Here is a 24,674-nt window from a genome sequence, read left to right on the forward strand (position 1 = left end):
ATGAAGAGACTAAGCAGTACTGGTCCCAATATTGACCCCTGGGGTATACCACTATGTCCTGTTTTGCTTTAAAATCCACAAGGCATAACAGGTATGTTAACATCACTACATTGTATTGGTTTAACTAGCTCCCATTTTTAAATTAAGATGGTTAAATAAGAGCGATGTTTTAATATATGCAAGAATCAACTTTGTTTCTGAACAGTATCTGCTGTCTTAACTCATTTTTAAAAGTGAATTTCCTCTAAGAAAAGTTCAAAAATCATTTATGACTTCAGAGGGAAAGACAGACTTTTATTTTTGACCGGCTTTAGTATGTGACTAACCCAAATGGTAGACTTCATTAAAAAAAAAAATATATAATTTTTGTGGACAAAATTGCACCTTCATTTGAACTGATGAGAGCAACAAGAAAGCTGTATTCCTGAACTGGGATTATAGCCAGTTTATGATGGAAAAACATTGAATGTTTATGGCATAATTATAATGTTACAGCATTTGCTGCCAGAATTACAAAAATTATTCTTAAAATTATGCCCTAAATAGAATGTTGTTTAGCTAAACTGAAAGCACATTCCAAGAAACATGAAAAAACAAACTTACCACGATTCCAAATCTAAATTATGCATACTAAGGGCTTGTTTTAATCAAAGTACATTTAGTGGCTGAAAAAAGTTTCTCAAAAAAAATATTTTAAAGATAATGAAATCCTGATGGCAGAAAGAGTGTCACATGAAATCTCATCATTGACTCATGTAAACTAACCTCAACTTTACCAAATGCAACTGTGATCAATATTGTGTCAATGTGAAAATATCTGGGTTTCAAGGCAACAAAACCAGATGCAATGATGAGTAAAAAGTTGGAATCCACAAACTGAATGGAATTCTTTGCCACTGAAAGGTCTGGAACAGTTATACTGACAGGGAGAAGCCAAAAGAATGAAAAGTTTTAATAGTATTGCCACACTTAGTGTGAAGAGAGTCAAGTGCAGCAGAAATAAAAAGGAGCTAGTTTGTTATTGTTGCACATTGTTTAATTTATTTTTTTTTTCTTTTAAAGGTGGCATTCTCTACTTTTAGGCAATTTGGGGCATGGACTGTTCCTCCACACACCTCTAAATCACTGTACAGTGCCTAATACAATGGACTTGCATTATATGTTCCTTGGTACTTCTGTAAAGGAAACAAAAAACCCAACCTCATAAAATATAAACACTGTCAGATTTACCAACACGCTCTTGAAAAAACCTTTAGAGTTACTGAACAGTCAGACCAAAACCAACGATATATAGTAGAGTTCTGCTACAAAAGAAAGAGACAAAGGAAACATTCTACCTTCACTGTGAAAACAAACCTGAAGACAGGTTTGTTTTCTAAAACAAAAAAAAGCTAAAAACTAAAAAGCTAAAAACTTAGAACGTGACAGAAACCTGTTGACTTTGACAGGATTTAAGTTATACCAATATGAAGTCAAAGAAGCAGAACAGCTAAAACTGGCAGAAAAAAAACCAAAATTTTGTTTGTTCTTTTTTCCCCAAAAAGTGCTAACCACCTTGCAGCCTTAATTAATGGCAACCACACTTAGCCTTGATGACTTAAAGGGCTCAGCCAGTGAGAAAGAAACCCATCCAGTGGACAGAAACCTAACATTTGCCAGCCAGGCAGATCTCCGTAGCTTGTAAAAACTAACTCTTGCAACAGTTTTATACTGGTTCTGCTGCAACACGTGACCACCTGTAGCACTTACCAGAGGGAACGCAGACTGGTTACCCAGTTTCACTACTGATCAACTTTCATATATCAGAGAGAGACAGACCCTTTTAATCGTAGTACAGATACCCTGTTGGGCATGCTAAGTCACTGTACAAATGCGCGCACACACAAATATGCATGTACATGTACTGCCCACCACGTGTTCTGTCACGCATCCCAATCTCAGAAGCAAGTGACATAGAATAGAAAGTTGCCTACGACAATCCCTTTTTATTGTCTTTATCATTTCTTGGCAGCAATACTTATCATAAGTTGCAGTGGAAAAACACATGAACTAAAAACAAAAACGGATCTGGGGGGAGGAAAAGGTGTCAGTGGAGAAAATAGAGTTTTATTCCTCAGAACAATAACCCCTACCACGACAGCCTTGCTGGCTCCTTCTCCACTGACAGGAAATTTCTGTAAAAGAATCATGTGGTGCTGGAACACAAAACTACAGAGCTGCATATATGAGACAGGCTATAGTCCTGACCAGGGATTAACGAACAAAGTAAAAAGCCCAGTCCTCTCTCCTTTGCCTTCCAAATGCTAAAAACTTAGAATGTGACAGAAACCTGTTGACTTTGACAGGATTTAAGTTATACCAATATGAAGTCAAAGAAGCAGAACAGCTAAAACTGGCAGAAAAATAAAAACTCTTCAACTTCCTTGCCTCACAGAGTGTCCAGCAAGTTCCTATCTTCACAAAAATAGGCAGAAAATCCTAGAGGACCACAGAAGGGCAATGGATTTATGAGCTCTGAGAATCCCAAAACAAAGATGCAATTGAGCAGTTGATTTTATTATTTTATCCCTAAAAAATTATTATTTTATTTAAGCTTTCAAAGTGATAATAAAAATAAAGCACAGAAAGCACCTACTAGAAAAGCACTGTGTCAGTATTGTCCTTTAGGCATGTTTCCCTCCCCACCTCTGAAAAGTTGTCTGGCATTTGACATAATTGGGAGGAAGAATTTTCTCCCCTGGCGAAGTCAATTAACTTCACTGTATTTGTATCATCTGTCAGAGCTGAACCTGCTATCTTCTTCATGTCTGACACAAGCTTCTACACCTACTTGACAGATCAAACAGGTTTTAAAGAAATTGCTGTGCTTTAAAGGGAAGTTCCATGGCTACATCAAGCCAAAAAGCTGCAAGACAAGAGGTAAGTGATTATTATATCAGTACGTGATACACTCCTCTAGAATATTAAAATACAGTGTATCTGTACTGAAGTTCAGTTTCTTTCATGCAATTTGCTATTTCATTATGAAACTCCTTTAGTCTTCAATCATCATAAACATCTGCAGAAAATTAAAGAAGGTCTTTCCCTGCTTTGTGCTCTTGAGCTGCTTCATTTCTCATATTATTAAGATATAAAAACTCCTTGCTATAACAAGAAATTTAAAAAACAGTGTGGGCCACTGCTTTAACATACCAGTCATAAACAGGTATATGCATTTTTGTGCACAAACATGCACTGAACATTATAATCAAGTTTTTTTCTTTTTTTTTTAAGATTACATAAATATTAGTGCTTTATGCAACACTGTACAATGTGATGTCATTAGGTTACATGTCATGCCACTCCGGCATCATTAAACCAAGTGCCAGATCTCATCACATTTTATAGTCACTATAACTCAAGTCCAAACTCATTTCCCATTAGCCCCAATTTAATGTTTGTGTTTGTTGTACATCAACGTATAAACCCCCTAATTAAAGGCAGCAGAGCAGAGAAAGATAATGCATACAATGCGCTTAATGCAGTTCTTCAGTTAAAATGTAAACGAATAAATGCATAGCAGCATGGTGGGTAATACAGGTGCTGAAAAATCTTCCCTATTGAAATGCATTTCCTTGTAATCGACCATTAAAAGCAACTGGACCAGTACTGTGGCTCTCCCAGATGGCAGCCAGGAACTGGGAGCTCTCACTGGATACATAATTAGGAAACAACGTCAGGGTCTTTGTGGACCTATACTTCTCAGTTTTTAAGTCCCCAAGCAGCATGGAAGAGCATATCGCAGAAGAAACAGTCTCTTTTATTTGGGCACTATTCTGAAGTGAAAAGCTGTATTCTACTCACTAAAGTCACTCTTTACATTCTGGTGAGAAAGAGGGTTTGGCCAAATAAAATTTCTTTCCTAACTAAAATAAAGCTAATAATTTCTAGTGAGTTGGTAAAGCACAGTGCATCACATCTGACAGGCTGCTGATGTGATTTAAGGGAAGAGAGCAAAGGACCATATCGATTTCTCCCATCAGCAGGACAAGCACTCCAATAACTTGACTGTAAAGTAGCTACACAGAAGTATTGCTTTATCTACCACACAAGTGCTAAGGAGGTTTTCAAAGACTTAAATAATATTTTGGCACATAAATCTACTATGAGCTAACGAGATGCCCTTTGTGACTGAGAACTTCTTGTACTACAAAGGTTCTACCAGCTGGAGCCACGGAAGAGCAAATACCACATGAGAAGCAGAGACGGCTCTTCGCAGACCATCTCTGTGCTATTCCAACACACGCTGGAGCACATACAAGTCCAAGCTACCCTAGAAGCCATCTTGAACGTAGCCCACATGCACACTTCACCACGAGTGCAGCTTTACACAATTTCCCTATAATCTTCAGGGAGGTTTAGGCTGTATCAATGCAAATTCCTCACTTCTTGTACAAAAAGTACATTCTATTTTTTCAAGAAAAAAAAGATTTGGTGAGATTTCCGCACGAATGCTATGGGTCTCCTTCCTGCATTGGTTATTTTTTTGCATCAGAGTTATTATCCTTTAATCCCACTAGAGTGCAAAAGCTCCCACTATATGCTCTGTCCATTTAATGCACTGCTGCTGAATATATCCCACACTGACCTACAGACTTGTACAACCAACACTCGTCTCAAATTTCTTCATCCCAAGAACTACCACATCCATCAGTGACTCACCTCAATAAAAAGGAAAGATCAAGCTCACCTTTAGGTTTATAACAAAAACAGCCAGTAATTTTTTCCTTAAAGTACCACATTCAAATTAGTTTCATAAGTTCTACACCAAAAAATATTTAAGCACAATTTACACTGATAGATCTCAAGAAATAAATGTAAATGGGGATTCATCATCCGATGAGGTATTTTCCCCTGCAGGTATCTCATTTTATCCCAGTGATACTCAACAACTTTCATGTACGGTTTAAAAGAAAATATGAAAGTCATTCCTTGTAAAATGCACAGCTGTCAAAAAATCTGAGGGGGCTGGGAAAATAGATAAATTATTCAGGCTAATCTGTAGCACTTACTAATACAGACTTCTTCCAACTAGAGACAGCTTAAAAGCAAAGGTCATGCAGCTAGGAGCAAAGAACACAGGTCACACAAGACACAGCACTACATAAATTAATTAATACTGGAAACAACATAGAGGCAATGGTGGCCAATTTACAAAGCGTGAGCTCTGGTTACTGCTGTAGCTAAGGAGGTGAATACATACACAAAATAATATCAAGCAGGGAAATGGGGAGGTAAAAAAAAAAAAAAAAAGAAGGATTTACATATGGACTGAAGCCAAACTCCAAAGGTATTCTGGTTCTTAACTGTCTTTGAGAATTTTAGTCCACCTGACTTAACAAAGGCTATAGAGGAATCTGCAATAGGATCAGATCTGATCCATCTCTCTGCGTGGTCGGTCTCTTCCTCTGCGGTTCTGCAAGCACCTTTGCAAACAGCACACACTGCCCCATGCACCCATACATCCTCACGCACCAAAGCCGTGTTTCCAACACCTTTCCTTCTCTCGTCTGATTATTCTAAGCTAGTATGTGTTTTTCATCAATTCAGAGCCTACGGTTCAGTAAAACTAGCAAGACAGACTCTTCATTCAATTAGTTGCTCTAGAAAATGTTACCTTTGTCTATTCAGTAACCTGTTTTCCTGCATAAGTTCTCTGAGCATTAGCTTCTCTCTTCTGGGGCAAAACACCTATCTTCAGCTGTAGTTGCTAAAACAATCAATGCATTGACACGCCTACAGAAACACCTAATAATACGACAGCAATAACAACAAGGAGTTACTACATTGCAAATGTAAAATGATATATAATGATATATGCATATACACATACGCACGCACAAACATATATATCAATAAAATCATTCCAGGAGAAGTTACAGCTTTTCTGGGTGCACAGAGCATGCTCTCAAAGCAGCTATTCTTCACGCCTTAAGTCCCACCCTCTTCTTGGAAGAATTAATGGCACCACTGCAGTTTCTTCACCTCTTTGCAAGGAAGCAGAGAGTTTTGGGAGCTCTCTTTCGCCCCTACATTTATCCCCACCATATGGCAGCTATTCTTCCGGGAGCATCCAAACCTTTTACCAGAGGAAAAGCAAAATTTTCAGAAACAGCTCATTAAGAGAAAATATAATCAATACGTTTATGTGTGGGCTGGAGAAAAGGGGGGGAGGAAAGAAGGTGAAGGGATTCAAGGAGCACACGTGCTTATTTAGATGTCTTTCCTAGAAATTTTGCTAAATTTAGCATGTCTTCTGAACCTTTTTTGTTTAGTGTTTTGGTTTTGAGTTGTGGTGGTTTTGTTTTAGGTTTTTTTTTGTTGTTGGTTTTTTTTTTTTTTACATCAGAAGTATTTTAAAGCCTCTTTTACTTGTATTTCTTACTTTTCATATTGTTTTTGCTTTCTTAAGGAAACTGGCAGCTGAAATGCTGTTCTAAAAACAAGTCACAAACATTTAGCAGTGTTGCCATTTCAAACCCCAGACTCAGCTGAAACTGCTTTGTGGCAAGACGATGCTGTTTCAGCTGTTGGAGCCCTCAGAAAGGGCAAAAAATGCTGAATAAAACCAAAATATAAGTCATGAGTCAACAAAAACTCTGGGGTTTTTTTTGCAAATAACCATCCTTCAAAGCAGCCCAAACTAGAGGATGCACTATTCTTTGAAAACACCAGTAGCCTGTATTATCTATCACCTCCACCCAGCCATTCCAGCTTATGTGGTCCTCTCCAAGTGGCAAGTTCTTCCCAGTGCCTAACATTGACATTTCAAAACAGATAATCCCATTTTGCAGATAACGAACCAATACACCGAGGGGGGCGGGAGGGGGAAGAACAAAGAAAAAAAAAATTGAAGGGCAGGCCCATAAGGAGCTTAGATGTCTAACTACCATAGATTTCAGAAATTTGACCTTACTAGCCTTCCCAAGCGCACCCAAAGGCTGCAACGTAGTGGGGAAACCAGCTCACTCTCCGGAGGTTTAGACTAGAGCCCTGCTGTACTTACCTGTCATCCCTCAGCAGGGCTGCTGGGCAGATGCTGACACTTACATTAAACTCCGTTACTGTTCCACGCGCCCATGGAAACAAGAGGTGTGCACATGCATGAGGGTCGCGTGAAATACACCCGTATATGAGTACTGAGATGTCACGTATTTGCTATCCCCATTCACAAAGTATTTTTCTAAGAGGATAAAAAAAAAAAAGCATTACAAGAAAAGACATTGATTCCCTTTTCTTTTCTGACCTTAAATTCTCAGGGCAGGCAGCCTATGAAACCTGCTACTGTAGTACATATGGGCAGTTGATCTTAGCAGATAGCTCCAGATGGTTTTTCAGCATTGCTGTTTTGAAATACAGGAAAGTCAACCAGCAGCCAGTAGCTCCCAGTAAAGCCAAATACCTACTAACTCGGCCAAGCTATTACCTCGACGAACAGCCTGCAGCATTAGCGCACTGCTTCACTGCCGCAGCTCTCCGTCACAGAGGTAGCCACATTCCTTTGCTCCATTTGCAAACATCCCTGAGCCATGTCAAGCATGCTCCTCAATTATATGAAAGTGCCTGTGAGCACACACAGTTCATCCACTGTGTTGCAATGCAAAAGAAAGTACTATCCACATATACTGCCCAAGGGTAGGAACATTAAAGGCACTTCTGTAAACCTAATCCTATTCCCACCGAAGCCACTACAAATACCCTGTGCCAGGGATGGGAGCAGCACTGGACCTATGCTGAGCTTTTATTTTTATTTTTGGCTCTAGTGTCACAACTAGAGCCAAAAAACATGCCAGGGAACACATGAACTTCCTACAGCTCTTAGGAGAAGGCAGGGAAGGAGCGTGGAGGTATTAGCTGCAACAACTCATGAGAACTGTGAGGAGGGCAGTTGTCGTTCTCATCTCCAGGGTCAGTACCAGCTGTTACGACACTATTGATTTTTCATATTTTTGTAGAATTGGACACCACTACTTTAATATGTTCTTCTGCTGGTCCATGCTTTTCCAAGCACATTTAAGGGTTAGATAAATTGAGAAAATACAGCAGACCTAAAAAGTGTATAGATCAGTTCTGGGTAGCAAGAACGAGAGAGCAGTTTCACAAAAACAGTAACTGCAGGGACTGCTCTTAGACAAATGCCAAAAGATCAAGAAGGATCCTATGGCTTAGACTGCTCAAAGCTGAGCACTCATCCACAGCACACTCTTGAAAGCAAACTTCCCTATTGTACTCACACCTTCCCAACAATACTTGCTTCTCTTCTGGTGAGAAAAAAAGCAGGATGCACCTACTTCACAGAATAAGAAAAAAAAAAAAAGGCAAGATTTTCTTTCCATATTTCAGATTGTTTGCAGACTCGTATCTGTGAGACTTTTCATTCCAAAATTAACTGTATACTGAAGAAAGTCTGGAACAGCAGAGCCTTTATGCTTCCAAGTTTTGAGATGGCCTCAGAGTGCAGATCCCTTCTCTCATTTCTGGAATACTTTTTGACAATTAACAGAATCAATGACCACAGAGCAAGAAGTCTGCCCAATCCATCAAGGCCTAAATGTGAAAAGAGGAGGAGGAGAAAGGGAACCTTCTAATGACAGGAAGGGGAGAAGAGGTGTGGGGTTTTTTGGCTTTACTCATGAGCATTTCCTCACGAATTCTGGAAGAGAATCAGGAAATAAAGATAGCAGCCAGAACTCCCCTTCTCCGTCTTTTTAAGGGAGAACAAGGCAAATGCAGCAGTAGCAAACAAAGGAAATACACAAGTAGCCTTCTCTATGCAAGGCAGATGCTATCCCAGTACACAGAGTTGGCATAAAACTATGGTATAGAGGTTGTTTGGGAAATTCTCAATAAATATTAAAAACAGAACTATGCTGATATCAGCATTTTTTCCAAAGTTGATGAAAAAAATTAAAGCATGGGTTGATGCTCTTGAGAACAGAGCAGTCAGTAAGATTCCAGGTTTAGGGGAAAGAACAAAGAGCTGGAGAAACTACCTGTTATCTTGAATGTCTATTAATGCCAACAGACTCCAGAGAAGGGAAGATCACCTACTTTGGAGCCAGGACCACAGCACCTTTTCTGTCCTTCCAGAAAGACTCACCTGACTTTTTGTAATGAGAGAGCAGAGATGCATGGACAACAAGCCTAGTGGACTAGTCGACTAGGCATGGCTTGGCTATTGTGGGCCCCAATGCCAGCAATAGCCAAGACATGGGACCTCCTCTTTCTAGATGGTTTTCCCTCTTCTCCTCATCACAGGTTTATGCATTGCTACTATCCAGCCTACAAGGATAGAGGAGAAGGAAAGAAAAGAGACTACTTTGTTTTCAACAGAAGGTAGTCCTTGTGCTCTGCAGTTACGCAGAGGAAGAGCCAAGAGCAAGTGAGCAACCACCAGTACGGCATTAACAGCATAGGGAATGTCCTCACCTTAAACAGCATCTTAGATGAAACACCACATCACCTCTCCATTGGGAGAGCAGCTGACTGGATCCCTCAGCAAAAAAACTATCCCTGCAACAAATCTGGATTGATAGGTTATTAAAAAGAGTGACTAAAACAGACTTTTCTTTTTGGTAGAAATATTTAAAATATAGAAAAACACAACCACTTCCAGTACAAAAGTAACCAAGCATGTAGCAAGTGTATTACGTCAACTTAAATAATAAATCTAACCTGCTAATATTTTCATCACCATACTTTGTTTTCACACACTTTTGAATTACTCTAACACTATTTTTAAACAAATCCTTTCACTGAAGAAAACATCAATATATCAGAACTATTTTTTAAACTAATGAGTTTCCACTTTTGCAAAGCAATTATTTTAAGTACCGAGAAGGATTCCATGGCACCATCCACTTCCAAATGGTAAATACCTCTGCCATAGCTGGATTTAAAACAGACAAACTGAAACCCCCAAACCAGCAGCATTTGACTCACGAAAAAACATTAACTATTTTCAAGCAGAAGAATTGAAAAACTTATTCTTACTGAACGAAAAAAGTACGTACGCACACCTGCTGTTCTATCAATCTAAGCAGGAAACCATTTCACTGCTGCATCATAAGTAGAAGAAAAGTGCTTATTAAAACATTAATCACAGTCCATTATATTCTGACTCTATGCCAGAAGTTCCCATTACATCACTGAAAATATCTATTAACCAAAACCTGATTCTGACAAGTTACAGAAGTGTAGTGTTTAGGATTTAGTAATGTAGAAGTCAGTTTTAGAAGAACAGTTACACAATTGATTTTGCAGTGGCAAGCAAGTATAATTAATTGTTTTTGTGACATTTATTACTGCAATGGGGTTGATTTAACTGGTGTTTCTACTGTAAAATTATTCAGAAATTATTTCAAACTTCATCTACTTTTATTAAACACATTTATTGTGAAGGTATTTAATACCTGGGGCTGGCTAAACAATTTAAAAATGTGCTGGATATACTAGTACATGTAAAACTGTATTGTCTTGTGTAAATATGGGCCTTGTTTAGAACTACGTCTCGCAGGAAATTATGCCAAATGAAAACCATCTCCCCTTCTCCTCTCCCACTGAAAAGGATTTATGTTTTTACATTTAATACCAGTTAGGTAAAGAAGCAAAAATATGGTGGCCTTACCTTCAAACATGAGCAATAGCTCATCTGTGAAGTCCGATTACATTCAAACCCCTATTTTGTTATTAGAAACATGGCCTAACTCAAACGCCTCAATTTGGAAGAGAGAAGTGAACAACTGAATTCTTTCTGGAAGCCTGGCTTCCAGACATGGCTTGTTTACCTACAACAGTTTTCAACTATTAGCAGGGCTTTACAACCAAAGCCATGAAAATCAGTTCCTAAATGTGTGTATATAATCTCCAGCCAACCAACTTAATTGCAGGTACTTTTCTCAGCCCCTGTAAACAGCCCCACTAAAAAAAAAAAAAAAACAAAACAAAACAACACACACAACAAAAAAAACCCCAAACAAACAAAATTACAAAAAAACCCCAAAACCCACAAAGCTATACAGCGTGATAAGAAACACATATTATGTCCCTAAACCATGGGAGGGGAAAAAAAAAAAAAAAGGCATACTTTTAAAAATGCTGAATTAATAATCACCTGTTTCTGTACGTTTAGTGGCACCAATCCTCCCAAGACCACTGTTTGTTCAGGGGCCAGTCCTCCCTTTCCCAGCTCAAGCGGGTGCTGCCCCATGCTCTGCGTGTGTAAATCGACTGGTTTACTGGCCTTGCCGTGGGGTGTGAGCACTGAGGCAAAGCATTGTGCAGACAGCACTGCAAGCCAACTTCGGCATCTCCAGCAACCTTATACTGGGTGTCAAGCAACCAGGTAACATCTCAATCATGTGATACAGAGGCTAATTTGAAATGAAAGCAGTGGATGCTTATAAATTACTAGTATTTAGAGAATTCATTGAGTATAGCTCCATCCTCCAAATACTGGCATTAAAGAGACTCATGTCGTTTAAGCACTTCATGTCATCAGTGTTCATGATGAATAAAAGGAGGCCGGAACACACAAAGCTAAGAACAGCTATGCTTTGGGGGGTTTTGTTTGTTTATAAAAGGCTTGGGTTCCTCTTTTCCCTCCTTGACCCAACATACATGGGTCTCTAACTACAAAAGACACCTGAGAAACCTTTTACCTGTCCTTGGACATCTTCCAATTTCAAAGATCCAAAGAGCTTCAAGTTTTCCCCTCCTTTCTTTTTACGTAGTGCCATGACGCCAGAACTAATGCAGTCTGGTTTCCTACGACTTCGTCTTGTGAGCGCTTTACAAGCTCCAGCTGAATTTTTTCTTGGGCAGTTGGGATATCTATGAGGTGTCTCACTCCATGCAGCCTCTGTGGTTACTAGTAAGTTACAACCTTACCAGACAGCCTTTTTGTCAGTGAAGGCACTTTTAGGGTCCCCCTCTATATGCAACCACTCCTTTTCATGGAGCAGCTAGGGTCTTAGTTACCCCCAAGACCTCTGCCGCTCCATGAAGCGCGACTGCACTCTGAAGAGATGCACAAACTGCTGGAATGGGAGGGACATATAAACTCCAATTCTTATGGATGTGTAAGACTTGGATTTTTATTTTCTTTAGAAGGAAACTAGGAAAAATAAAAGATGAGAACACATGTGATCAGGTACCACTAACTCTAAGGAAAGATCTCCAGTTCCTCTTTTCCAAAATGTTCCTCCTGTCTGATCTAATCTGGGGGACATCAGGGTTACTATCAAAATAAGAAAATAGAGGCTACCAGCCTAACCCTTAAAAATCCTGCTGTCCATCATATCAGGTGTGAGATCAGTTACATACATAGGATCAAATTTATGAATGGAATTACTGACTTTGGCAAATGGCATGCTCCTCCGGGAAGACACCCCTCACTCCTACCACCTAGCACTCTTCATTAAAGCTTTAAACATTGTTGACTCCTGATCACTGTGAAAAATACTACTCATCAAGAATAAAGCTGCAACAAAGCTATCTGAAGGGGGTTAAAGAATCACAAGCAACAGCTTGAAAAGCTGCATAAAGCTTCAAGCAAGACTCCCCCATGCTTCTCTCTGCCTTTTCAGGAAACTTAATTCACCTTTTCAGTCATTTGATATCCAATCGATACACAATTTTCATTTGGAAGGCTGCTTTATAGCTATGTTTATCAGTGTCAGTCCAGAAGATGCACAATTTCTGGCTTTGTTTGCCCCTTTAGTGGTCTGTTTTGCAGACTGTCCAACTCAGTCTAACTATTTTCACTATATATACCTCCCCCCTCCTTGAAGCAAATGTTGAAGGGTCTAGGAAGCCTCTCTCTTCCTTTTTTTCAGGCTTCCTACTTGTATTTTTATTGAAATGGATTTTTACAAATGCCTTAGAGGGCAAATTCAAACCAGGATGCTCCTCGCCTTTCTAGTTCAAGTACATCTGAAACTAAATAATTAATTTAAAAGATCAGTCCATCCAAACAGACCCTTCAGAAAACCATGCCAGTGTTTGCCTAGACTGCCTCAGAGCAACTCCTCACGACATCTCTCTGCCGTTCCTTACAGCCAAGTGCAACTATGGGTGATGCTCAGGTGCTGATCAAGAGGAGAAGCTCTTTCTCTCAGCAGTAGTCCTCAATGAGCTCCCATATTCTCCACCACCACTGGACAGACTTTGCTCCTCATTGCTAACGTGTTCCTGCCTCTGTATTTTAACACTGGGCTTAAAGAAAGCATTTTGGGGCTCTGTCCTGGGAAGAACTACAAAAGCTGAGGACACTCATGCCCTTCTGTTGCTAAAGTGAGAGACAAGCAGGAAAGATCACTCCTGCATGTGCAAATTATCATTTTTCTTGTGGCAACTACACAACTCCCAATGCAATTATACATATGGCTGACGAGTCAGAGAAAAACTCAAACAGGGCAACATGATGGAGTGCAGGAGAAGCAAGGAAAGAAAAAAAAGTAAAGAAAAAGAAAACACTGAGCACAAAAACTACTGACCTCAAACTTACCACATAATTTCAGAGAAGCAACAGAAGACCTAACTTCTACAAAAATTATTTTGCTAAAGTGATGGAAGACAACTAGGGAGTAAAGTCTGTGGACATATAAAGTCACAGGAGAACCACACATCAACAGTGATATCAATGCAGGGGATGAAAGGAAGGATAAAAGCAAAGAAGAGCTTTCAATAACAGGTAAGAAATATCATACAGCACAGAACATCAGATATTTTTAAGTGGCTGGTAGTAACAAGGCTTTGATTTGGTGAGATGCAAAAGACTCCAGAAAATAAGGCATTTGGCCCACACGATTGCAGGATGCCTCCTGCCACATTATAATCCATCAGCAGACGTCTCTGCTGACACTTTCAGCTGCCCACTCAGCCTCATTGCCTCTACACCTGCAGAGACAGTTCAGGGTTCGCCTCCTACCAACTTTCAATAATAAAGCCAATATTACCATCCCGATTTTTTGAAGCAATTTTAAATATTTACTGGTTAATCATGTAGTACCGTTTGCCAGGCAATTCTCCATTCCTTATGTTAAGACTGAATTTTTTTTCTTCATATTATATGTATTTTAATAAATGCATGATTTAGTATTCTGCAAGCCCACACTACAAAAAGACTATTCTGGAATAAATGGTATAATTACATTTCCTACAGCGACCTTGTAATCTCTCGAGTATTTATTCTAGACTAAACAGCCTTACTCAGCTGCCCTGTGTCTGATTGTCGATGAAAGAAGCTTGTTTGACAACTGCTTCAAGCAGAAACATATTTTTTCCATGATTGCATGAAAAAGTAAAAAAACATTACCAGACCAGTATTCTGAGTACAGAGACTCATGTTAGATCGATGAGTTAATTTTGAAGCCAAACGCCAACAAAAACAATTACTATGGACATTCTGCTGTCATGGCCAGCTTTTGAGGTTAATTTAGTGGTACATATACAACTGCAGCCAACTTTACATATAAGAGACTACATGGTGTATGCAGGCTTCCTTCTTTGTTTCTTTATATATTTTCCATATTCTCTGCTTTTATAACCCTCTCGAGACCTTTTACAGTTACAGAACCCACACTATACCCACAGGTGGGCGGGCAGGAAGCAAAACTCTCCGTTTCATAAGCAGTCCACTTTTAATATATTCAATTGCTAATGACCTTGACAGAAGAGCTCCATGCAAAACACCATATACTACAGGGTGTCGTTTGAAATGTTCATAGGCATTTTTGCCAGAAAGTTGATTTCTTAAACAGTAAGATTTCAGACTTACTAGAGGCTGCGCTCCTTTCCTCGATTTCCACTCAGTTGGAAAAACTGGTGCTAATCTACCTCCTCTATATTAAATTTGCGTCTTTCCAAAATCTTACCACAAAACCTGTAGGATTTCTATAGAACACTAAAGCAATACAAGACAGTTTCTACATCAAATCAAATTAAGATGGTTTACACACAGTTCTGTTTCCTTTTCCCATCCTCTCTTGAAAAAGACAGCACGCTTGGCTATATTCACTATTCCAAAAAAAGTGTACCCACCTAGTACTTCTATTGTCATTCATCGGTTTTTATTCATGATAAAATACTTTACTTTAGAAGAAAAGAAGAAATACTCCACTTTAAAAGGCTGTATGCAAATGGAGCTGTGTCTTTAGAGCAATAATCACTTCTTACCTGCTAATTCTCATTCATTAGGTGCCTGATTCAAAACGCATTGCAGCTGACAGAAATCTTTCCACTGAGGATCAGGCCCTGCAACAGGAGACACTGGGAAATTCAGACCATATGCCTTGGTAGCCAAGAGAATTGCTGCAAGAAGGAGTGCAGCCCTCTACATGCTCTCCAAAGCAAGACCAACTTTCCTTGCTCTTACTCAACCTTTTGACTCTGACTACTGAGCTTATTAAGAAACTATACTCTACTCAAAGGAGCAGAATTAATTCAGTGTTCAAAAATCAATGGGCCAAAGCAGATCAAATAAGCCCTTCGTTTGCAGCTTTTCTTGTTTTCTGAGATTCAAGAAATATCTGCATACCCCAATGACAAAGAGAGCAGATGTGAAAAATCACCTGCTACAACTTTTAAAGTCCAGCAGTCCTGTCACCCATTCAAAATCAATTCTCAGTTACTTCACTGTCTTGAACCCAACACAGACACTGACAGGATTTTAGTAAAAACTACTCTGGCCAAAGACCAGACCAACTAGGGTTTAAGAAGAGTTTTGAGAGCATCCTTACTACTGCCTCACTTACAAAAAAAAATTCACTATGATTGACACCAAAGAAGTTACACGAGTCACTTCTAGATTAAGTGCCAGAACTCTACATGTGTTTCAAATTACACTACAACACTGTACAACAAAGAAATATGCAGAAATTTTCCACTTGAAATGAAGGTTAAAAATTAAACCCTAACACAGCTTTAACAGATATGAAATCCAACCTCATCTTAATTTGAAATTTAAAATGATTGAGCTGCCCTACACTAGGAAAAAAAGGAATGAATCAACCCAGTTGTTCGTTATAAAATGCACAGTGGGCTATAACACATTTGTTGTATGCACAGACTTCCACAGCGCTCCGATTTTGCTTCGGTGCTTACCCTCAACTCTTAAAATTACGTTTTGTTTAGATTTAACTTTTAAATAATAATATAAAAATAATAACAATAAAAAAAATAATAAAAAGTATATTACCTATCCCCATTAGTGTTCACTGTTGAATTTTATTTTTGCATGATATTTAAACAAAACACTGATTAACTGGAATGCTCCTAGCCATGTGGTTCGACATGAAAACAAATTGATAGATCAAAGGGAAGTCACATTATTCACTAAAAAAAAGTAAAGACTTTTGGAGCAGACTCGATTTTATTTTTTTTATACACACATGTATATATTCAGGATGCATCTCTCCAGACAAAGTTAAATAGACAAACACAATTTTATTTTAAGGAGCCCAGGCTTGACTTGATTACAAAATCTGCACAAAAGTTCACTGTTAAGGCAGAGGATTTTTACGTGAAGTGCAAACAGAAATTTTTAGTTGTACTTGTAAATTACCTCCATTTTGTGAGAATGGTGAGAATAGGACTGGCACTTTGTTAAGAGTACGATCCACTTTAGATTACAAGAGACTGTTTCTAAACTTTGAGACATGAAATTCACACATCTTTACCCATAATGTTAATCGTATAAGCAGATTTTTGATTTACATTCAGTTTTTAAGTAGTCTGTATATGGCTCTTCCACAGCTGTAAATACTTGGTGTGAGAACGCTGTGTGGCCGCTCCTGCTAGCCGTACATACTTACAATTAATGCCAAGAATGTCTTTACATTTTTCAGGACCTCAAACAAACATCATTTTGATCCTCAAGGGTTTGGGTTTTTTTTTTGTTTTTGGTTTGTTTTGTTTTGTTTTTTTTTTTAATCAAATCTACATAGCAAACATGCATTTTTAAAACAACAAACAAATTTCCATCCCCATCCTGTTTTGGTCTTTCGCTACTTGCATGTCAGAATTTGTTATATTTTTCATTTCTGTTTTGCAGTAGGAAAAATCCAGACCTCCAAACACACAAATTCAGTGTGCTTAGCTAAAAGATAGCAAAAAAAAAAAAAAGATAGGCCTTTTTTGCCCCTCTTAGAAAACCTCAAAGTAAAGTAATGACAATGAGTGCCCAAGCGTCCTCGCACTCGTGCTCTCTCTCTCAACCACACACCTCCTCTCCCCGAAAGCCATGGTAGGTCACACAGCCTTGCAATGACTTTGGCAGTTCAACAGATTTAGACTGATTTGAACCAAAAGATGACAATCCCCACTTTAGTCAAACTACAGCATCCTAACCGCTTCTGGTGATGGCAGAAGTGCCAGTAGGGTCTTTGATAAGACAGGGCTTTCTAAACGCGACTCCTATCAGCAGGTTGCCTTCAACTCCACCCAGAAACCAACAATTTCCCAATGCACTTCACCGAATGCTTCAGTAATTTAGAGTAGTGACCAAGTGACACAGACCCAGGACTATTAGTCATTACAGAGGGACAGGCAGACTGCCTCCAGGACAGGTACATTACAGTGATCCAAGACTCCACTTTTCTCCAAGGACGCCACCACAGGTTTGGGAGAGGTTTTCATACATGTCTTCTCCCCTTCTTCCTCTCAAGTCACATTTCCATTTGACAGCTGGCATAGGCATGAGCTGGCCTCACGGGCTGAGCACCCAAAGCGACCTTTGCCACCCAGATCAAACCAGCATCAACCTGGCATGTTCAGTGTGTATTCACAAGACTATAAGCCACTGAGACTTCCTTGTAGGAATCTCATAGACGTGTAGTCAAGGGAACCTCTATCAGAGGCTGTCTCTGAGAAAGCCTTACTCCTCCTGACAGAAGGGTTAAATACTGTCTACAAGTTAGTGTAATACATATTGCTTCCAGAAAGACATGTAATTCAGGATTACTGCCTATATTTCATTACTTCCAGAAAAACCTTCCTCCATTAAAAAAAAAAAGGATGGACCTCCCTGAAGGACACAAACACCTACACATTATACTAAACATTTGTGTTGGAGGGGGAAAAAAAAAAATATCTATTTCTTCATTATTCTCTGACTTCCAACACAAGAGCAAAAAATGCATCACATGGATGTTAATTTTTTTTTTTTTCAGTACACAGAAAGAAAAAAATTACAGCCTCAAGAAACTGCAAACAAATTTCTAAAAACAGTTTGAACAAATTTCTTTTTTTGCAAAACATGCAAAATCCATACAGAAAAGCAGTGGAAGGACGCAGAATCAAGTTTATTGACTACATGCAAAGCTTTTTGTAAAGCCTAATGAGCAAATAATACAAGTCATCTTAAAAAGCAATTTTTTTTAATTATAAAAGATCCCTAACAAATGTTCTAAATGATCCCTTAAGGATTCTCCCTTTTCTTGCTCTTTGCTAGAAACCTTCTTGCCAGCTGTCTCCTTCATTACAGCAGTTTACTAAGAAAGAAAAACACCACTGACGCTGAAATCTAAAGTGAGTCTTGCAGAAGGTAAGAGGTTAAGATCTGAATATTCAGAAAGCCCATTCTACTGAGTGTTTTGAAGATAATAAACTGTATCTTAAAAAAAAAAAAAGGGTCAATAAATTATGCTACCAGAAGTGAATTCAAAATCTCAGGCTGGCAGTGCCTTTGCAATAATTCTGGCTCCAGAAACTCAGATGATAACAGCCTGCACACTTGAGGGAACTATTTAGCAGCAATAAACAGCCAGACTGCAAAATTATTAACCAGAACATGAAAAAAGGGAAAAGCAAAAAGAAAATCAAACAACCTTAGAGTTAACCTGTCCTTATATGAGTCCAAATGAATAGGAAACTAAAAATCTTTAGCAGGAGCAGATAACATGTGCCCAGCTCTTCTGCCTCACCCTGTATGCAGCTGTATGCAGCTGGCTGAAAAAACCCAAAGCAAGGACTGAGGCACATTAGTTAAGCGTTCATCATCAACAGGAAATGCGCATGAGTTCATATAAACACAGAAACACAAATCTATAAACGAATAGCCTTGCATGGTTTAAGGTATTTCAGACACCCCATGGAATAGGGTTAGAGTTGTACCGGCTGGGAACCCACAGCATCAATATATTTGTTTTGGAATTGCAAACAGCCTCAGGACTCAGAACTCCTCTGGTGGGCACCACCAACCCCACCCACACACCTCCCCTTGCCACCACAGCCACCCAGTACCCCTGCCACACTTAACTCTTTCATCACCTCCAGAGCCAAGCTGAACAACCTGTTCGTGCTTGGAGGGGTAAAATGACACGTGTGTCAAAGTGTCTCCAAGAAAAGACTGTGAGCGTTGTTTGCAAACCCTGCTCCAAACACTCTCGTGCACAGATGTTACAACGCAACTGCAGTATTTCAATGATTTTGTTTTGCAAGGTGTTGGGTTGCCTTCAAACCAGTGCCACAGGCAGTTAGATGGGATGGAGACAGACAGCACAGGGTTCCTGCTGGATCTGGACACCAGCACTCACCTTACAGGGGCACAGGTGAAGGGACAGGGACTGGGAATCCTTCCTGCACAAGTCATCCCCCCCCTCCCTCCCAAGCATTTTCATTTGTGATGAGGCTCAGGGCTGAGAGGGCCTCAAAGCTCCCCTCAAACTGGAGGTCCCTCACAGGCATCAGGAGGACATAGAAACAATAAAAATGGAGACAACCTCAACTCCAGACAGCCTTGAATTTTCTGAAGCACCATTAAGTTGCTTATTTACTTTTTAAAAAAAAAAAAAAAATATCTACCTACCTCTATAATTTTCTGGATGAGATACAATTTCTCCTATGCCAGTGAACTAGATGGGATTCCTGTTTGGATTTCAGTGGTCTCTGAAACTGCACACTAAAGTGTCTCAACTTTGTTCAGTACTTTGTGGCTTCAGTTTTCCCATACTGCACAGTCAAACATAAACTGTTATTTTTGAACTCTTTCTTGCCTTCCCAGTTTGCACGTTCATTCTACCACGTAATTTTCCATCCACTCTAAGTGCTGGTGACCTTGAAAGCTAGGCCATGGTGAGCTTGGTGACACTCACTATCCCTGCAGCTACACATTTTCAGGTGGCATTTCAGCTACGAACACGTCTCTAGAGAGCAGACACGTCACTTTTGGACTTCCCAGCCTCTATTACCCAGGTACAGCCGACTCCCAAACTCCCTTCCAAACACGGCTGCACACCACGATGCCGCCAAGCTGCTGGACCGGCCCTGCATTATATTTTTTGACAAAGTTAAGCTCTGTGCTTCATTTCTCACAAATGCAGTTTGACTGTAGACAGCAGTCGACAAGTAAATCTACCCTTTTCCATGGCAAACAGCCCAACTTTAATATTTTTACTGGCTTACAGCTGGGTAAATTAAGCCCCAGATTTTTATTTATTTATTTTTTAATACCGTGCAACTGAAAATGAACAGCTACTTCACTACGACTGCCAAGGACAACGTTAAAAACACTAATGCAATCCAGTCCAGCTCTCAATAGATCTATAAAGGGTAGAGGACCAAAAATTTCAGCTTATCCACCCAAACAAAATGTTAGTTGGGCAGGAAGTCTAATATTTCGTTAAGATCCTTAAAAAAAAAAAAAAGAAAAAAGAAAGAAAGAAGAAAGACCCCTACATGCTGGCAAACTGAAGATGGTAACAGACCCAGCCTATAATGCCATGAAATGGGAATTAAAACTTGCCGTGTTACTTACCCCAGCGTTCCCAGCATTTCAAGCTCTGGAACTTTTGGTCCATATGTCTCCACTTGCAGAGGCTGGTACTCATACAAAGTTTCCTCTAGCTTTTGAATGGGAGCTAGTGAAATATGCTGACCCTGTTTAAGAAAAAAAAAAAAAAGAAGTAAAAGATTTCTACATATTGGGTCAAGATTTTGTTTTGACTTTTTTTTTTTTAAATGCAATGCAAGAACCAGCTTATACCATTAACCTGGTCCAGACAAAGACCAGCCCATTAAGAACATACTGTCTACTGTATCACTCATTTCTTCATGATTTAAATTTTTTACTGGGATCTACAATTTGGAAATAATGTTTCATTAGCTATAACCGTTTGGACAAGGTAGGAGGAAAGGGGGAAGTTTTATTGAAGGCAGGCTTACCATTAGAGAGTGCAGGTGCTGCCACTATCACTAGTAAAATTATTATTAGGTAAAAATTTCGTTTATCAGCAATAATATCAAACAAATGCCTCTGAGCAACCCTATTTGATTCTGTAATCAATGATTTCCTGAAAGCCCTAATTAGAAAGGGAAGCCGCTTTCATTTCTCTCTGCAGGTTTTGTAAGCTCCTGTATATAATGGCTCTCAAGATAGACTTTTACAGCACAATACAATTAATTCATTCAGCAAATTCCCATTTGTTTCATAACTAAAAATACAGAAACACAAAAACGTAAAACTTTCATTCCAGATGGTACTTTTGCAAGCCCTTCAGACCACTAAGAAACAGCTAGACATTTTCACCTCCCCCCCCCCAAGTCCCTATCACTCCAAGCTCTCACAAAACAGGAGACTTGTGGCTGGAAAGGAGGGGTCAGGAGGATATGAGATAGAGCCAAAGTTAACAGATGTTGCTGCGTGACATTCTACACTGATTTGTTGATCTTTCACACAGTTTCAATTTTCTACTGTATTCTACGGTGCTCACAAAAATTAGCAGCAGCAGCAAAAACACAGAGCACTGTGAGCTCCCCCAAAACAGCCTGGCTTCCCCTGTAGAAACCAAGCTTCACATCTGCAAAATGCAGGAATTTAGGAAAGTGGTAGTATTGTTTTTGTAGACATTTTGTCTGCAACGGGAGATCGGAAGCTTTCCACGGTGTAATGCCACATATAACCCTGGCTCCCACTGGTGATCACTTACTGAGCTTCACTTCCCTGGGGCCACTCATGTAAACATCTACTCCCTCAAGTAGAAACTAAAGGCTCCTAATGTGGGACACTGGGTTAAAATTAAATAGAAAGGAAAAAAAAAGTCAATAGAAGGGGTAAGCTGTTAATTAAATTTGTGGTTGAAGACAGTGACCTTTCTGAATTTGGAGCATGGATATTTTTGTTTAGAGAGTTGCAGAAAATAGCTAAGAAAATTGAAGACGTAAGTCCTTGAGATGTACCATCACGGATCTAGGCCAATCTCTATGGAAATACCAGCAACTCACTTTTCCATTGAAAATGACTCGTGTGTGTGTGATGAGAACAGATAGCTCTGGCCTTTTTCTGCACTGCCCAGGAGCCTGGCAGGGCTGCTGCTGATACTGTTACAGTGGCAGTCTCCTGAAGGTGAAACGTGGTGAATACAGTTCTCAAGTCAGCCATGAGTCACTCCAACTTTCATAGTTAGCATACTGTTATTTCTGGGCCACAAACTGCTGCTGCAACATTAAAACCAGGCAACCACACATTTTTTTTAAAAAAAAAAAAAAAGTAGGAAAAGAAAGGTTAAAAATTCAGCTTTAATCCTACTTCATGATATTTTAAGATACAAATGCAAGGTGTTTTTATATTGCTAGAAGTTGTCAATTTACAGTTTATTCAAGTCCATGAAAATATTATACTTTGTAACCACACTCATGTGGGCATGTTACACCCATTGTAAGAGAATAAAGTTCAAATAAGACTTTTCGATTTAAATTTTTAACAATACTTTTGTCTCTAACCAAACCAAAGGGAAAGACATATCAACATTTTACATGTGTACAACCTTATCTGGTGAGTAAAAGAGTCTCAGTCTTTCCAAATCTAGAGCAATTTTACTCCAGCCAGAGAAAAGAAAATTCAGTTTCAGGCAAAAATCAAAACCATGATAAATATTTGGGGAAATTACTTGTGTGAGGAAAAAATGAGCAGCTCAGATTGCTTGAGCTGCATCTCTGGAGGGCATCACCAGAACAGCTGCTCACCGTTAGTGGAGTTGCCACGGGTGCATTCCTAACACTTTTTTAATGAGTGCAACTTCTGCTGACACTGGCCAGGAGACATGGGAAGGCTCCCAACAAATGGATTGGGGTCGTCACAACCCTCTTTCACCACCACTGTTTACGCTGCTACAGATGCCCATCTCTGTCTGGGGACTCCTGGGCGAAAGGGATGAAAGTGTTTTCTCTGGCTTCCTCTCTTTGTGGGGTTCCCAAGGTGCCAGAGGTCAGAAGGGATCATGATGGTTATTTACTCTCTTATGACCAGCAGGTAACTGCAGGGGAGCTGCCTATGAACCATGGGGAGGCTGACTGGTCAGCACACCAGCTGTATGGCAGGCACCAGTATATACATTATGGGGAAGGCACAGAGCCATGCCAGGACCTTTCTGTGAAGTGCGGTATTGCAAAACCAACCCACTGTGGTGGCCCAGAGAGCAGAAGTTGAACATTTGAAGAGGAGCAGCATATAGAAACTATCCATCCCTGAGCTGGTCTGACCTCATGTCCAACACAGGCCAAGACATTTCGTGTTCTTGTACAAAACCCAAGAACTGGCAGTTCAGCCAAAGCACCTTCTTTTGAAAGGTACCCAACCTAGACTTAAAGATTTCAGATCATAAAGGTCCAGGCACATTCCCTAGGTAAGTTGTTCCAATAATGAAATATCTTCACCATTAATTATTGGCAGCTCATTTGGGGTTCATCAAGACCATTTTTAAAGCACTGGCTCTCTCCTACATCTCTCCCACTTATGTACAGGGCGAAGGCGCAAGTGTTAGGAAAGAGTACATACTTTTGCATGGCAGAACAACTGCATTGGTTTGTGCCCATACAGCAGATCTGCACCTCAAGGAGATTGTGCAGCTGTATGACACAGCTCATTTGTTTTCATTTCCCAAAATCACAACTTTAACTGATGGGCTCTGTTGACATGGATTACATTCCACTTAGCAACAGGGGGGGAAAGAAAAAAAAAAAAAAAAAAACATGACCGGCTGCTGCTCCTGACCTATAGCTGTCTGACCTTTAAGTAAAGGCTTTTTCTTACAAACTGGATTTTAGCCTGCCTTGATTTGGGAAAGGGTTAGATGGAAGCATAAGAGTTACAATATATATTTGCACCTGAAAGGGGCTGAAGCCTGGTCAAGCCCTGCAACCACATCAGCTCTGTAGATGTTTTGGATGTGAACAGGCTGTATCTACACTGCCGACTCCTTGCAATGCAAGTACAGCGGCGTAGCCAGGCAGCCTCCTGAGCTCGCGGGGCTTCCAACTTGTTCAGCCCTGCACAGATTACACCACGGTCACAACAAGGGGTATGGCACAAATTGGTATAAAAATGCTGGAATGGGAACCAATGAAACAGTGAAAAGTTCTTTTCACTGATGTTATGATAAAGTACACTTACAATAATAACTCTTCTCAGTAATAACTCTTGTTGAAGTTAAAAGGCTCAATTTGACCAACATTATCTCAGTTACAAACTATCTGACCAGCAGCATCTCAGTTTTGTGTCCCTGTCCTGAGTGGCTTCTAGCCATTCCATAGAAGACTGGTAAAAAAGGAAAGCGGTTGTGTAACTTCATAGACATCACAAAAGACAGTAACTCTTACTTCAGACTTACACAGCACTTTTACAGATCCAGAAACCATTT

The 24,674-nt window shown here is 39.7% G+C and overlaps 1 protein-coding gene across 1 annotated transcript in view; it reads right to left on the minus strand.

The window, feature by feature from the left end:
* Window positions 1-24,674, minus strand: part of MNAT1 (MNAT CDK-activating kinase assembly factor 1) — a 95,544-nt gene that overhangs the window by 17,907 nt on the left and 52,963 nt on the right. Inside the window, exon 8 of the mRNA XM_009891220.1 lies at window positions 20,795-20,916. Coding sequence (XP_009889522.1) covers window positions 20,795-20,916 — 122 coding nt within the window. The remainder of the gene's footprint in view (window positions 1-20,794; window positions 20,917-24,674) is intronic.

Source organism: Charadrius vociferus, unplaced genomic scaffold, assembly GCF_000708025.1.
Source record: "Charadrius vociferus isolate BGI_N301 unplaced genomic scaffold, ASM70802v2 scaffold308, whole genome shotgun sequence".
NCBI classification, from domain to species: Eukaryota; Metazoa; Chordata; class Aves; order Charadriiformes; family Charadriidae; genus Charadrius; species Charadrius vociferus.